The sequence below is a fragment of the Martes martes genome (genome assembly GCF_963455335.1).
Source record: "Martes martes genome assembly, chromosome: 4".
NCBI classification, from domain to species: domain Eukaryota; kingdom Metazoa; phylum Chordata; class Mammalia; order Carnivora; family Mustelidae; genus Martes; species Martes martes.
The window spans coordinates 8,658,328-8,673,341 of record NC_137891.1 but is presented as its reverse complement, the minus strand read 5'-3'; the positions used below and the strand labels follow the sequence as shown (position 1 = coordinate 8,673,341).

Genomic DNA, 15,014 nt, shown 5'->3' with positions numbered 1-15,014 from the left:
CAGCCGATGTTCTGCAATCCGGACACATCAATCGCTAGTTATATTCACCATGTGCTCAGTGAACTGTTTTTAAAGGCAGCGAGGGATGTGGTCCATTTTAGAAATGTCTGGACAAGCCATCTAATCTCTCTGAACCTGGCTGTCTTATCTGTGAAACAAGGATCACTCATCCTGAGAGATAAAGAATAAAAACGGGAAAGAAAAATAATACTTGCTAAATATTACACTTATTAGAGGAAGTGTTTCTCTGTTTAATAAAAACCTGCTGAAATGCGCTGGGCATTTTGTGCTGGTCCTAGGGACACAGAAGAAATGCCATTGCTGGAGAAAAGGACACCCAAGGTAACCCACAGTTGAAATACTGCACGTTCTACTGGGTCCGGCTCTGCAGGGCACCCTTGTCACATGGCGGGTGCTTCCTGCGGAGGGCGGGTAATTAGGAAAATACTTCTCAGAGCAGGGGTGAGGAAGGCTCTGTCTTGCAACAGTGAGTTTGGCTGGCAATGAATTTAACCATGAAGAGTGTATAGCAGTTCACCTATTACAACTACATCCATTGCTTGGAACCTCTGATGCACTTATATGGGGGGGAGGGGGTGGGAGGAGGGTGAACCCAGTCATAGTTGATTGGACAGCAAGTGCACACCTAAGTCAAGGTGAATCAGTGGTCTTCTTTCCCTTAGGAGACGCAAAGACCTGACTGGTTCCCTGTCCAAGAACCTGAAGGTCAGAGCCCGCCCTTGGGTTAGGACTACCATTTTAGGCTTAGGAGATACAGAGAAATCTGATCTTGGGAAGCACAGAGAACGAGGCTGATAGGCTCCCCAGGGCCTCCCCCTCATCAGGTCTCCAATCTCCTAAGGCCAAGTTTTACCCTTTGCCCCTGGATCCCACATGGGACACACCTGAAGGGTTTCCACACAGCCCAGCTAGCCCAAGACAAGTATGTAACCAGAAGGATCGGGGTTACATCAAGGGACCAATCCAATGACCAACAGTGAGGCTGTGTCTGCGAAGGGACAACGAGGAAGGTGGCAGTTCAAGTCCCCAATGTCCCTACAGAGCCTGCCCATGGTTCATCTCCGTGCACACTCGCTCCGCTGGCTACTACTGAAACCCAAAGGTTAGGGGATAGAAACCAAAACAGGCAGCTAGGAGAAGAGAATAGGTCCCCAGCAGGCAGAAATCCTGTGAGTGTAGCATCTCTCGATAGCCATCTGGCGCATGCAAGCACCTGCAATAGCTCTTCCCCCTGGGGGAAGCCCGAGCCCCGAGCTGTGAGGCGGCGGGTCCAGCCGTGGCTGCCCCACGCCCCCACTCCCAAAGCCAACCTAGGCACCCACCGCTTGCTTCCCGGCTCTTCCACGACCCGCCCTCTCTCTGTTCTGACTCCCGCGCCCAACCTGATGCAGAAAAGGGGCTTCCTAGTGTGTGTGGGAGAAGCTCCTCCTCCTGTGTGTAAAGTAGGCTTCCCTAACATGGGGTGCTCCGCCCCCTGGTCCGTGTTTAGAATCCAGGGGACGTGTACTGGGTTGAGGGTAAAATGCATCGTTGTGTAGACTAATCTGATTGCGGTTTAGCATACCCCCCCCCCCATTTAAGCGTAGGCAACACACCTCAATATCACCAACTGAAATCACACCATCGCAGGTATCTGCCTGGTCACCCACCCCCATCTACACTACAGGGTCCTCACAGAGGACCCCATCTTCCCTCCTCCACACCGGGGTCCACACAGTCCCCGTGGCTAGGAATGCCCTTCTTCCCCTTCTGTGCTGTGCTAACAACTCTTTGTCAGCCCAAATTTATTTCTGAAATGACAGCATATCCTCTCCCTGTACCATAACACAGATGTCAAGTTTTATAGGCAATTTACAGCGAATTACACTCAAAGAAACTCTTCCACGTAAATGAAGAAAATACAGCATAAGTAACAGCAGGATAGCTATTTAAAAGAGAAGGCGGGATTGAGTGGGATCTGTCTTCAGCAATTTAGTGACCTTCCTCCAAAGAACAAGTGTGGAAAAGCAGAAAAAGTTACCAGGGTAGTGGAGGACCCCGGCCAACCCTGCCTCAGCCACAGGTGATCATGGTCAACGGCATGAGTGGGGACTCCCGATGACTCATCACGCTGTTGGCATGGCACTTTGTCTCTGTGATCTTCCTTCCAAAAACCCATCAGCCCAGTGGAGCCGTGAGAATAGTATCATAGAAACCTTCACTGAGGGACATTCTACAAAATGCCTAACGAGCACTTCTCAAAACTATCAAGGTCATCTAAAGCAGGGAAAGTTGGAGACACCGTTACAGACCGGGAAGTTTGGGAGACATAAGGACACATACAATGTGGCATCCTGGATGGAATCCAGGGACAGAAAAAGAACAGGGACAAAGTAGTGACATTCCAATGAAGTATGGAGCTTAGTTAATAGTAATTATCAATGCTGATTTCTTAGTTGTGACCAGTGCACCATAGCAAAGTGAGGTCTTACCAACAGAGGAAACTCCGTGTGGGGTATATGGGAACTCTGTACCATCTTCCCAATTGTCCTACAAATTTTAAACTAATCTCAAGAAGCCTAAGTAACAGGAGATCATATTAAAACCTGTTGTGTTTAAACTGACCTGTATCGTATTGTAATTGCATTGTAGTCTTAGGGGACAGTGATGTCCTAAGGCAGGCGTTGGGAGGCCCCAGGTAAGGAAGGACCCCTTCCGCCACTGTGGGGCTACACACACTCTCTCTCAGAGGAAGAAGACACAAGCCACTGCAAAGTTACAAATTTATTGGTCTGGAAATAAATACAAATATCTCATTAAGAAACTCCTTTGGAAAGACGTGTACAGAACAGTTTTGCGTCTCGATTCAGCCACTCCTGCCCTGACCCCTGACCTTTCTACACAAGTCGGGGGCGGGGAAGACTCTGGGTGGTAGGGGCAAGAAACTGAGTCACTGCCCCTCCAGCTACCTAGAAGTCTAGACTACTTCCTTGTACCAACTGTAGGGTCCTGGAAAGTACCAGGCCCCAGTAGCTGATTCGCATGGATTCATCCCACTTGGATCGAACCTCCTCTAAGATCACCCATGGTTAGCCAAAATGAAAATCAAAAGCCAGTAGTACAGAAACTTGACAGCGACGCTGACGTTGCCCAGAAATGTCAGTGGTGCCGCTGCATTCAGCAAAAGGTTAGAGGGGCAGGGAAGAGGGGAAGGCAGGAGAGGGAAGGCAATCCCATGGAATATTCCAGAATCCTCTCGTCTTCTCAGCCAACACTCCCCGTGTGAATCCCCACCCCCTGCAAGGGCAAACGGTTCTCCCCGAAGATGCAGTGATGCTACCAAGTCAGAGACATTCGGCTGTCACACGCGGGTTCAACCCCACTTGTCAGAGATTGGAAGCTGGAGTTAACTCAATCACCCAAGATTCCTGGGAACCAGGGTGGGATCGACTGAAATCACGACTGCCCTGGATCCCATCACAACCACAGAAATCCCTTACATCTAATAAACCAGATACCACCCCCACCCCACCCCACCCCCGCCCTACCCCCACCCCCCGCCCCACTGCATGGAGACTCATCACAGCCACATAGGGCTGTTTGGAAAGTTTCCTCCATGTCAAAGAAAGCAAGTACAAACCTAGGTCACCTTCCCCATGAACGAAATCCTCACTCACGTATTCGGGGTGGGAAGTCAGGGCTGCGGAGGCGGCGGCAGACAGCAGAGCCAAGGGCTCCGATCCAATGACACCAATGTTTGCCAAGACCGTTTCTTTGGAAAGCCCAGAGATTTTTGCCGCCCGCTTTCACTGTCCATTGAAAGGAGGCCAGTAGAACAGGCTCGTATGTTTCGGCATGAAAAAGTGGATCTATACACTGAATTTGAAAATCTATGTCTTCACGTCAACTGCGTAGATTTGTCTTTCCAAGCATTCTAGCCTCCACGTAAACTCCACCTCTCTCTTGCTTCCTGTTTGGTGGAGTTCAAAAGAGCTACAATCTGCTGCTCTGCCCCTCCCCAAATCAGAACAGGGTTCTGTTTCCAGAAGCTGGGGGTCAGTTTGTCTTTAGTTGGAGAAGAAACGGGAAGGAGAGGGGGCTGGCTTCCGACAAAGTGCCCTTTAGAACCAGGATGCTCAGGTCAGCCTAGGCCTGGATTTAGGAAGTGTTTAGGGCGGCGTGTCTTGTTTTTGGCAGTTTGGCGTCTCTGAGGGAGGGTGGGGGGTGGCCATCAGGCCAGCCTGGCCATGAGCACAGACACTGAGATCCTTCTTTTCCTTTGGTCCGCCCACCCTGCCCCTGCTGGGAAAGGCATCCTTGACGAACCCAGTCTAACTGTGTGCCCCCCAAGAGCTCTCTTACACCATAAGCTTTGGGTTAATACGAGTTACGTGTGGTGTGGAAGGCGGGGGCGGGAAGGGCCAGAGAAAGGGCAGCTGTGCAAGCCCAGAGTCCAGGGGCAGCCGTGGCGCAGGCCGCCTAGCAGGACACCTCCATGGACTTGGGCCCGGTGTTGTTGCCAGTGGCCCCGGAGTTGGGGGTGATGTCCAGGCGAGCACCCTCACTGGTGTGGGAGCGGCTGCGGGCGCCCTCGCTGGTGTGGGAGCGGCTGCGGGTGCCCTCCAGGGACGTGACGCTGGAGCCAGAGGCCGTGCGGGAGCGCATCAGGCGGGTCATGCTGGCCGAGGGCACTGGGGAGAGAGAAAGAAGATGCACCTGGTTAGGCACCCAGTTAGGGACCCGGTTAGAGAACACGAAGGGCACCTGCATGCCAGCAACGGTGCCTCCTCCTGCCTGACCTGTCCATCCCTGTATCCATCCAGCCACCGGGCTCCCTGTCCTCTATCAGCTCACAGTGGTGGAGAGCAAGTCCCCAGGGCAGCTAAGAACTTGCGATCACACGGCGGCTTGAACCTAGAGGTGGGTCTGAATCCGAGTCTGCCACTTGCTTGACAGCTGCGCGACTCTGGGAATGTCCCTCTTGGAGCCCTCCAACCCCATCAGTAAAATGGAAACACTGATCCCCTAGCATCAGCACCCCCATGTGTGCCCATGTACCACGACCTTCCACTGTCTAGACATCCCTGGAGGACACCAGCTGGGCTAATCCCCACATGCCACAGGTGGGGAAACCGAGGTTCCCCCCAGCAAATCTGCAGCCCAGCTGTGACTTGTCATCTCTTCCAGAGAAGCTCATGAGGTGCCAGGAACTATCAATGGCGATGTCCATCCTTTAGCACCTGTAATAGCCTTGCACAGAGCAGATGGCTGAGAAAGTGAAATGAAGACAAAGCGATACCCCCACCTGCACTGGGCTGAACCCTGCCCTCTACTCCCCCCAAACTCATAACCACCAGCCCCAAATTCATAGGCACCAGAATTGAAGAGAAATATGGTCCTTGCCAATACATTGTGTTAAGAAGAGGTTAAGAAGATACTAGATTAGGCTGGTTGTTCATGAGACAGAACACCCCTACACAGGCGCGTGCGTACACACACACACACACACACACACAGACACGGCCATGTGAACCCAGGGCAGAGATGGGAGTATGTGGCTACAAGTCAAAGAAAAGCAAGGGCTGCCAACTCCCTCCAGGAGCTCAGATGAGGCAAGGAAAGATCTTTCTAGAATCTCCAAGGGGAAGCATGACCTTGCATACATCTTGATTTTGGACTTCTGGCTTCTAGAGCTGTAGTAGTGTGAAAGCACATTTCTCGGTGTTTTTAAGCCATCTGGTTTGTGGAGATCTGTTACAGCAGGAATAGGAAGCTAGTACACCACCCAAACAAAGCATCACCGCAAGGGCCACACTGAGCAATCGGTCCCAATCCAAGGAACCAGATACGTACATAGACTTGTGGCGATTGCGCCAGTCACTCCGCGGGTGCAGGGGCTGGCCTGCTGGGACACGTGCCCACAAACAAAACGAATCCTTGCTGCACTGAATTCTCTTCTCCAAGAGCGAGTGTTTAGATCCAGGGAGAATCGGGATCGCTCCCACATCTGTCGCTCATGTTTTTTTCCTGAACCCCCATTTCTCAACCCCCCAATCTGAGAGTTTTTCTGACATCACAGGGCTCAAGGCTGACCAGCGAATGGCGTCACGGATGCAAAGAGCGAGTCCTGCCTGGCCCAGCTTGAGCAGGCACTCAGTAGGTGACTACTTGCTTTCTCTGTGGTTCATGCCTCTGGGACGAGAGCTCTTCCTGCTTTCCTCCCCTGTAACCTGCCGGATGCTTCAGCTTCCTGGAAACAGAAGCTGGTGTGTGTGTGTGTGTGTGTGTGTGTTGGAGGAACAAGGCCTGCCTTTCACATCTTTTCTCCTCAGAATACACTTTCGGGGCAGAAATCCAAAGCCAGGGCAGGTCCAAGGCAAACGAGTCCTGATGTACGCGCTGCCAGGTAAACCAAGTCCACCCAGCGGCGTTCTCCGGGCGCTGCCTCTGCCTGCTCGCTTTGCCATTGGGCAGGTAGCTGAGAAGGCAGCAGACCCAGAGACAGATGTTTTCTGTTGGAACAGGGCACCTAGGGACACGGGCCCTGCCTGCAGCATGTAAATCAGACTCACTGGCTCTTGGCCTCTCTAGAAACTAAACGCGGCTGTGGCCAATCTTAAGAGTGTGGTCGGCTTACCAAAGATACCATTACTATTTTAAATAGACAAAAAGTTTCAGTCTCCAGGAGAAAAAAAAAATGAATAGATTAGACATCCAGACATCCTCGTTAAGATGGGCACATAAATTATAATTCAAAGCCGTCGGCAGAAAGAGCCAAAAGAACCACGTCACGGCTCACACCTCAAGTGGTACCATCTGTGGCCGCTTCCCACCAGAGTGCTTACACTTGGCAATGGTCTGTCCTGGTCATGGGACTGCACTGCTGAAGAAGGCTGGACGTGTCTAACAACTAAACTATAACCACACTCAAGAAACGGCACGTTCCAGAAGTATGCTTCTATTTCTCCTTCAATTCCCAAATCCAAGGACTTGGCAAAGAGGCACAGTCTTGAATACAGGTGGCTTTATCATCCGTGTACAGAGCTTTATGGTTTTCAAAGAACTTTCAGAGATACCCACTCTGCTCCCTGCTTAATCTCTCCAAACATCAGTTCCACTATTTGTAAGATGAGGGTAAGAGGACTTCATAGGATGGGGCGCCTGGGGCGCCTGGGGGGGCTCAGTCAGTTAAGCATCCAACTTTTGATTTCGGCTTAGCTCATGATCTCAGGTTTGTAAGTATGAGCCTTTCACTGGGCTCTGCACGGAGTGTGGAGCCCAAGATTGTCTCCCCCTCCCGCTGTTCCTCACCCCATTTGTATGCACACACATTCTCTCCCTCTCTCAAAAAAAGGGAAAAAAAAGTATCACATAGGCTTACTGTGATGGTTAAATGAGGAAAAAAAATGAAGGATTTACTAATAATCTTTCATCATGACCATCATCACCACCATCACAACTGGAAGTCTCTTAAGCAACCACATAATCATATACACGTAACTTGACGAATCACTAAGTTTTACCTCTGAAACTAGTAATGCACTATATGTCAATTAAATTGAAATTAAATTAAAAAAAAAAAAAGCAAGCAAGCACGTAACCAAAATGTGGAAGATTTTCAGGGTTCCACTGTGCTCTTTTTGGTGCTTAGGGGGTGGGTCCTCACCTAAATCTAAAGAAAATTCCCTATGAAACCACACCTGGTAATTAGTGGAGGGAGATGAAGCCACCGTGGTATAAAGAAGATACCAGAACCTCCACACTACCGCCCATCCACCACACACCTAAATGTTTCCTCCCCTGACCTTCCTAGTTTGCAAAGAGCTGAGGCTGACCGAGAGTACTGAGAGTACTTAACTCAGGCTCGGTCCAGGTCATTGCCGTTTTCAATTCCCATGCCTGCCCCTCACCCCACCACCCGCCCAGAAAGGCCACACTTACTGTATCCCATGCCCTGCACGAAGTACTTGAAGGCCTCGGCAAGCTTGGCTGGCTGCAAGAGGAAAAGGGACAATATGGTCAGTCGCCGGAGGTCCCCATCCTGACGGGCCATGTGGAGCTGTGCCCACAGTCACCTTTATTAGAGAGCTGGGCCCGAGAGGGCGGGCCACCCCGTGCTGATTGCACAGGGAACAAAAGGAAAGCAAAGACTATGGGTTAGTCACGGGGAGCAGAATTCACTTTGGCTAGGGAGAAAAAGTTGTAAATTCACCTCATAGCTGAGGGAGTCTGGTCACATTATATGACCTCTCCTGTGAAACACGGACAGACGGCCACGCTAACTGCTGAGGGTTCCCATAAAGAAGGTTACACTGATAGCGATGGGTCCAACTCAGCATCTAGAATGTACAGCACCAACACCGTGCAGCATTCATTCCATCTACTCCTGACAATAACCTTCTGAAGTTGGTGCCACTCCCATGTATGTTCCATTGCCGGACAGTCATGGAGAGGTAAAGAATCCATCCATGGTCTCACAGTCAACCCATGCGTGGTCCTACAGATTCATCCGGGGCTTTCCAAACTCCGTGCTTTCAAGGCAATTCACTCTCAGCTTCAAGAGAAGGCTGGCTGGATGGATGGACGGATGAAGGATGGTGGACAGGTAGATACTGGATAGAAGTAAGGAGGATGGACAGATGGATGGAAAGGATGGATGGATGGATGGATGGATGGATGGATGGAAAGAAATTAAAGAACAGAAGAGGGATCGATGGATGGATGGATGGATGGATGGATGGATGGAGAGCTGGGTAAACCAACTAACCAAATCTATGGGCTACCTTAAGTGAAATGAGTTGGGAATCTCAAGAATATACCCAGTTCCGTCAATTAATTCCTCCAGATTTAAATTCATCTGAAATGGGAGGTGAAATGTTCTCAAGGCCATACCCACAGTCCCATTAACCGCCAACTCTCCCAAGCAATGTCCTGGGTCTGCACTCCTCAGCGTCTTTCCGTCCCAGTGAGAAGTCATCGGCAGTCGGAGTGTTCCTGCCTACCCCCATCAATGCCTGCCACTACTCTACAAACAGCCATGTGACATTTAAAGGAGAGGCTGTAGGGTGGCTGGGTGGCTCAGTCGGTTGAGCGTCTCGTCTGCCTTGAGCTCGGGTCATGATCTCAGGGTCCTGGCACTGAATTCCGCATTGGGCTCTCTGCTCAGCAGTGAGTTGGCTTCTCCCTCTGCCTCTGTGATCTCTCTCGCTTTCGTTCTCTCTCAAATAAATAAAATCTTTTTAAAAAAATAAATAATCAATGAATAAGGGAGAGGCTGTGTTCAAGCTGCCCTCTGGGGTTTGTGCGACAACAGCAAGTGACAAGAGTTGCCATCGGGACTGCAGAGAGCCACGGGCCCAGCACAAAACAATCCTTCAGCCTCCCTTCCCCTTCCGTGACACTGCAACAAACACCTGCTCTTCTCACCTCTAAGGACTGTAGGCCTTGCAAATGGAATGAGGGACGGGGATGCCCTCTACAGACAGATACCCAATTCTTGTAAGGGCAGGAGGAAGAGAATGACAGTAAACGGGGTCTCCCCGGACTGGTCTCCCGGAAGCCTGGGCTGGTTCAGCCCCTGCCAGGCTTTTACAACATGTTTCCATTGTGGTCAGGATTGGAGCTGTTCTCATTTCCAATGTAGAAAAGAAAGAAGAGAAAGCGGGGGAGGGACCCGGGGGAGGCAGGGAGGGCGGGCAGATCGAAGGAACCCTGGGGCCCCTCTCCCCGAGCCAGCCTGAGGACCTCAGGCCCTGGAGAAGCACTGTTTCGCTAGAAGTCCAGCAGCGAGCTGGATGGCTGAAGGATGCCCCGCCCGCGTGCAGGTATTAACCCCTGCTTCTGTCTAAGCTGGGCTCTGTGGCGGGGAGCCCATCTGTTCCCCCTGGAGGCAGGGCCAGCCCACCCTTCTCTGGTTTCTCCCAGCTGTAAAGAGGCATAACACAACAGCAGATAAAACACTGCAAGGATTTTGTCCTTTTCTAGTGGGAACGGAGGGAGCCACTGCCAAAAGGCTAGTCGAGCTACCAAAAGCCACTTGGGCCTACACTTCTGTGCAGAGTTCTGGAGGGAGCGGCTGCAGTGAGAGACAATGCAGAGAAACGAAGTCAAGTCCAGGATGCACCTGTGGCAAAAATCTGCTTCTTGGGGGTCTCCTCTTCAGAGCCCCCAGTGAAATACCCCAGGACCCCAGACAGAAGACCGTTCTCTGTTGGGACAGCTCCGGCTAGTACGGAGATTGTTCTGCCCCCCGATGGACCTGTCAGCCGTCGCCCACTCCCTGGGGACTCAGAGCCAAGACTCTCCCTTTTCCATCACTCAGTTCTTGAAACTGGCAGGGCCGCATGAAATTAACCAAGAGCTGATCCTTGCCACACTGAGAGGCTCTCCAGAGCCCCACAATGAACAGCGAGAAACTGGAAACTACCTGTCAGTGTCCAGCAAGCAGTGCGCCAAGAAAACGAATTCCAGCTTATCTGTGTGATGGCATTTTGTCCTGCCATTAAAGACAAGGTACAGAGCATTTCTAACCAAAGGAAGAGAGCTTGGAGATGTCAAGTTACATGGACGAGTAAAAAATAGATACACAATATGATCCTAATCTTGCTTAGAGTAACAAAAACTAAAATGTACACAGTATATAGAGAAGGAGACTAGAAGTAAATAACTTTCAAGTTTGTAACAATGGTAACCTGAAGTTGGGGAACTACGGATGTGTTTTTTTTTACTATTCTTTTATTCACCTGTGTCTTTATTTTTTTTATTGATGAACATGTATTACTTTGTAACTAGAAAATCAGAAGTACTAAATAGCATTGATTAAAGAAAAAAAAAACCTCAAACTCATAAAATACACATTTCAGGTCCTGGTTCGTTACTGAGGAGGGCACATAGCCCTTCGCCCCTCTGAAAATCTAAGTTTTGTTTGTCTCATCTCCCCAGCCTGGGGTCATTGCCCAGATGACAGGCTCATGGATAAGGCGGCCCTCAGGGCACGCGTGAGTCCAGGGCATGGGTGCACCTGCCAGGGAGAGTCAGTGGGGAAGACCTAGGGGGACGTGGTCTTAACCCTCTGGTGCTCCGTGCCCTTATCCCTGTCTCTCCCTACACCCTGGCAGGTGAGACAGACCCCGAGTGCAGGCTCACTGCTGCAGGAGGCTCCCACGGTGGGGGCACAGGGGGAAGGAGAATACGTGTATCTAGAAAAAGATCCAGATTCTACTGTTGTTCATCAGGAAAGTGCTGGATTGCAGAAGTCATGAAGTCCCTTTCAGGAGGGCAGGAACAGAAGAAAGAAAAGGCATCATTCCATGCTTTCCCACAGTTTGGTGGCAAAAGCGACCAACGATTCACATCATGGTCCATGTTAGGACAGAGAAGAAAACTATGATGATGAAAACTCAAGGACAGAGATTCCAAAGTCCCTTCTCTTGTTAGGTCAGTGGGGTTATTCACGGGTGGGGGATGGGAGGGGCGAGTGGTTGTGCAGCAAACACACTGCACTGATGTCTGTATGCACACCCCCCCACACACGCATGTGCACACACATATGTGTTCACACGCACACTCACACACGTGCTCAAACACATGCACATATTCACATGCACAGTCATACATGTGTTTTCACACACATCTCCCCACTGCCCGGCTCTGCTCGGCCTTGAGCTCCGGCAGAACCCTGTGGTCTGTGAGGGCAAACACCAGACACAGTTTAGACTCGGGTCCACAGGTGTCAAGCCGTGTCCATGCATCAAACCCCCTCCTCCCATGAACTCCAGTGTCATCCACGCCGCTGGGGTTCCTAGGATGCGGAAGCAATTTCTGTAAACAGTGACCTGTCTGTGGTGTCATCAAATGTCATAGTGAGCTGGGGGACAAGCAGACAGCGGGGGAATGGGTGCTAACAGGACACAGAGGCACCCACCCTCCAGCTGGGGGGTGGGGACAGGTGGGACTCACCTGGGAGATCTGCGGGAGGCCACCACAATCTGCCATCTAGGAGAGAGGGAAGATGGTCAGTGCCAAACACCGCGGCAGAGGCGTCCCTCCCTGTGGGGCCCGCCTGCCACTGCCCGGCCCTGTCTGGTCCCATTCGGGAGACACTGGGCACCTGACAGGTGGAAAGAAACCACCCCCACCCACCACGGCTGCTTGTCTCCGTCCATCTCGGCATGGATCTGGGTCTTCTTGACTGAGATGCCAGATGCTCTGCTGGGGCCCGGAAATTTCCCTCAGTTCCCTGAGAACCAGAAGGTGCAAACACCCCACAGCAGAGGCACATGCTAGGCCTGAGAGAGCTGGAGGAACCAGCAGGCCAAGGCCAGGGTCCATCTGACCAGAAAGCCTCAGTGCGGGAGGCCCTGCACACAGTCTCGTCGAACGTTCCCTTGGACAGAAACTGCTCCACCTGAGACAAGCAGCCTCAGAGTCTCTGCACTGGCTACACCGGCACAAACACCACAGCTTCCAAAGTTCCTACGGAATCATCAAACCACCAGGCCTCTGTCAAGGCTGCTGCAGGCACGTGGGACCATGACCCAGACCCAGGGCTCGGGAGACTGGGGCAGCAGTGGGGGACAGCAGGGGGGACGGGGTGAGAACGGCTGGGAGAGACGTGGGACTGGCAGGCCTGGTGAGTGACAGCAGCTGGCACCGGGGCACCCAGGGGGTGCCCATGCAGCGACAGGACACCAGAACTGACCCCAAGGGGCAGGCTGTCTGGACTCAGATCCCTATCACTGCCAAATCGGCCACTGATCGTAGGTTGTCACCTTCCCTCCACAGATGTGATGAGCTAAGATGAGGTCATACTGGAAGAGGGTGGACCCGAAATCCAATGACTGGGGGGTGTCCTTAAAACCAGAGGGATCTGGACACAGGGCTGCCCAGAGAGAAGGTTGGACTGTATGGAGGCAGAGACAGGAGGAATGCGGATGCGAGCCGGGAAACTGAGGCCTGCCGGCAATGGCCATAAAAGGGAAGAACAAGAAAGGGGCTCCCTAGAGCCCTCAGAGGGGGCGTGGCCCTGCCCACACCTGGACTTTGGGCTTGTAGCTTCCTGACCGCAAGACAGCAAGAGAACAGACTCCTGTGCCTTTCAGCACCGCAACCCCCTTCCCCTGATCTGGGTGCTTATAATGGAGATGAGGAGACTAAGCCCCCCTTCTCAAATGCTCCTTCCTCCTCTCCCTATCAGCAGTAACTGTGACCTCTCCGTCTTTCTCCTGGGATAGCGGCCCCAGTGCTGCCAGAACCCAGATACAGTCTGCTGGGACAGTTAAGACATCGGGCCTCCTGGGTCAGCCGATCGGCAGCCCCCCGGGGCCCCAAGCCCAGCATCTTCCAGACCTGAAATTTCCTTGTGAGGAAATCTTGATAGAAAATATATGTGAAGAGCCGGCTCCGGGGACCAGCTCCCCTCCTCAGTATCAGACACCTCCCAGCGCCTTTCACAAGGCCACTGAGGACACAGCACCCCACAGACCCTCGCTACCCTACCTGGGTCGCCTGCTCTCCTGGGGGTACAACCAGAAAGGGTCCTCATCTTGTGTGGTGTCTTTAGGCAAGTCACAAACAATATGGTGGCTGGACTGGGAGGTCAGGGAGGGCACAGACCCTCAATCTGGCCTCAGGGACAGCGAGCACCTCAAGTACCCAGAGAAGCTGCCAGAGTCCTGCCCTCCCATGGCAAAACCCCCACTGGAGGACCATCCAGCCCGACCCTTAGGACAAGGGACAAATCCTAGTCCATCCCTCATCAGAGCACCAAGGCCTGTGGCCCATTGACTCTAGGGCTCCCTCCAGGGGTCTAGATAGTTCCTTTCATCTCTGCAGCCTAGGGTGTCAAGCCTGGGGTACATGAGATAGATGTTTGTGAACACACATATTAAATAATTATTTCTATGGTCTCTGACTCCCAGCTGTGCCTCAATTAGGCACTACTCCACTCTGCAGCAAGCTAGGGTTTCTGAGAAAGAACAAAGACGAACTCGCATCATTCTGCCCGTACCTTGAGGAGCGTAGTCTTTGTTGGATCCAATTTCGAGTTGCACTCCACCTGAACCAGGAAAGGGAGAAGAAATCTGTTAATTTCCCATCCAGAGCCAAGGTCATCAGCCTTCCCCCCTTTGCTGCCCCCATCAGCAGCAACTCCAGTCTTCCCACTAGCATGGAGGAAAGAATGTGGGCTTTGAGATGAAGCGACGTAACCATAAATTTCAGCCCTGTCATTGCTAGCGACCTTTGACAAGTTACTTAATTTCTTTGAGTCTCGGTTTCTTTATCCATAAAATGGGGGTAAAATCTTTTTTCAAAGGATTGTTACAATGATGAGCTAAAATCCAACAGACCCTTCAGAAATAGCTGCTACATGAATGGACTTATTTAACCCGGTGCTGCCAGAGATTCTACAAGTGAATCAACATCTGTAGACCTGACAACTGTTCTTCATACGAAATTAACAACCACTAGCTTTAATTTGTCAATGACCATCTCAGAAGCGCATCCAAAACTGGACAAAATAACCACATGTAACCCGTGATGTTCCAAGTGCCTACAGTAAGATTATCACCTCCCTTCATGTGAACAATATCTCTCTTCTGATATATCCTATGATTATGCCCGGTGGGTTAGATCACAGGAAACCCGTGGTCCCTTTGCAAATCCCACTCTGTAGCCCACTGCACAAGGTGTGTCACCTACAGAGTGCTAGCACTCTGCTCAGCAGCCCCTAAGGTTCCCTGTCTCCAGCTGCGGGGCCGTCAGAGGGTCAAGTCTGCGCTTTGCCTCCCCAACATCACAGGTGGGAATTCAGGGATGAAATGACTCAGAAAGCCTTGTCTAAGCCCCACTCCCCAGGGGCCTCTCTGCCTTGCCAGACAATCAGGCACCAAGCAGGTCTGAAAACTCTACCAGATTCCCGAACAAGAGGAGAGTCCGTTGGCCGGGAAGCCAAGCGGCAAACATGCCCATCTAAACAAACCCATGGGAGGTCGAATGGCAGGTGCTGGGCCTGG

At 51.7% G+C, this 15,014-nt stretch overlaps 1 protein-coding gene across 1 annotated transcript in view; it reads right to left on the bottom strand.

Moving 5' to 3' along the window:
• Window positions 1-2,773: 2,773 nt before the first annotated feature.
• Window positions 2,774-15,014, bottom strand: part of NDRG1 (N-myc downstream regulated 1) — a 53,033-nt gene continuing 40,792 nt past the window's right edge. The window contains exons 13-16 of the mRNA XM_080799907.1: window positions 14,009-14,056; window positions 11,959-11,994; window positions 7,942-7,993; window positions 2,774-4,691 (exon numbers count right to left, since the gene is read on the bottom strand). Of these exons, the coding sequence (XP_080656033.1) occupies window positions 4,480-4,691; window positions 7,942-7,993; window positions 11,959-11,994; window positions 14,009-14,056 (348 nt within the window). The 3' untranslated portion in view covers window positions 2,774-4,479. The remainder of the gene's footprint in view (window positions 4,692-7,941; window positions 7,994-11,958; window positions 11,995-14,008; window positions 14,057-15,014) is intronic.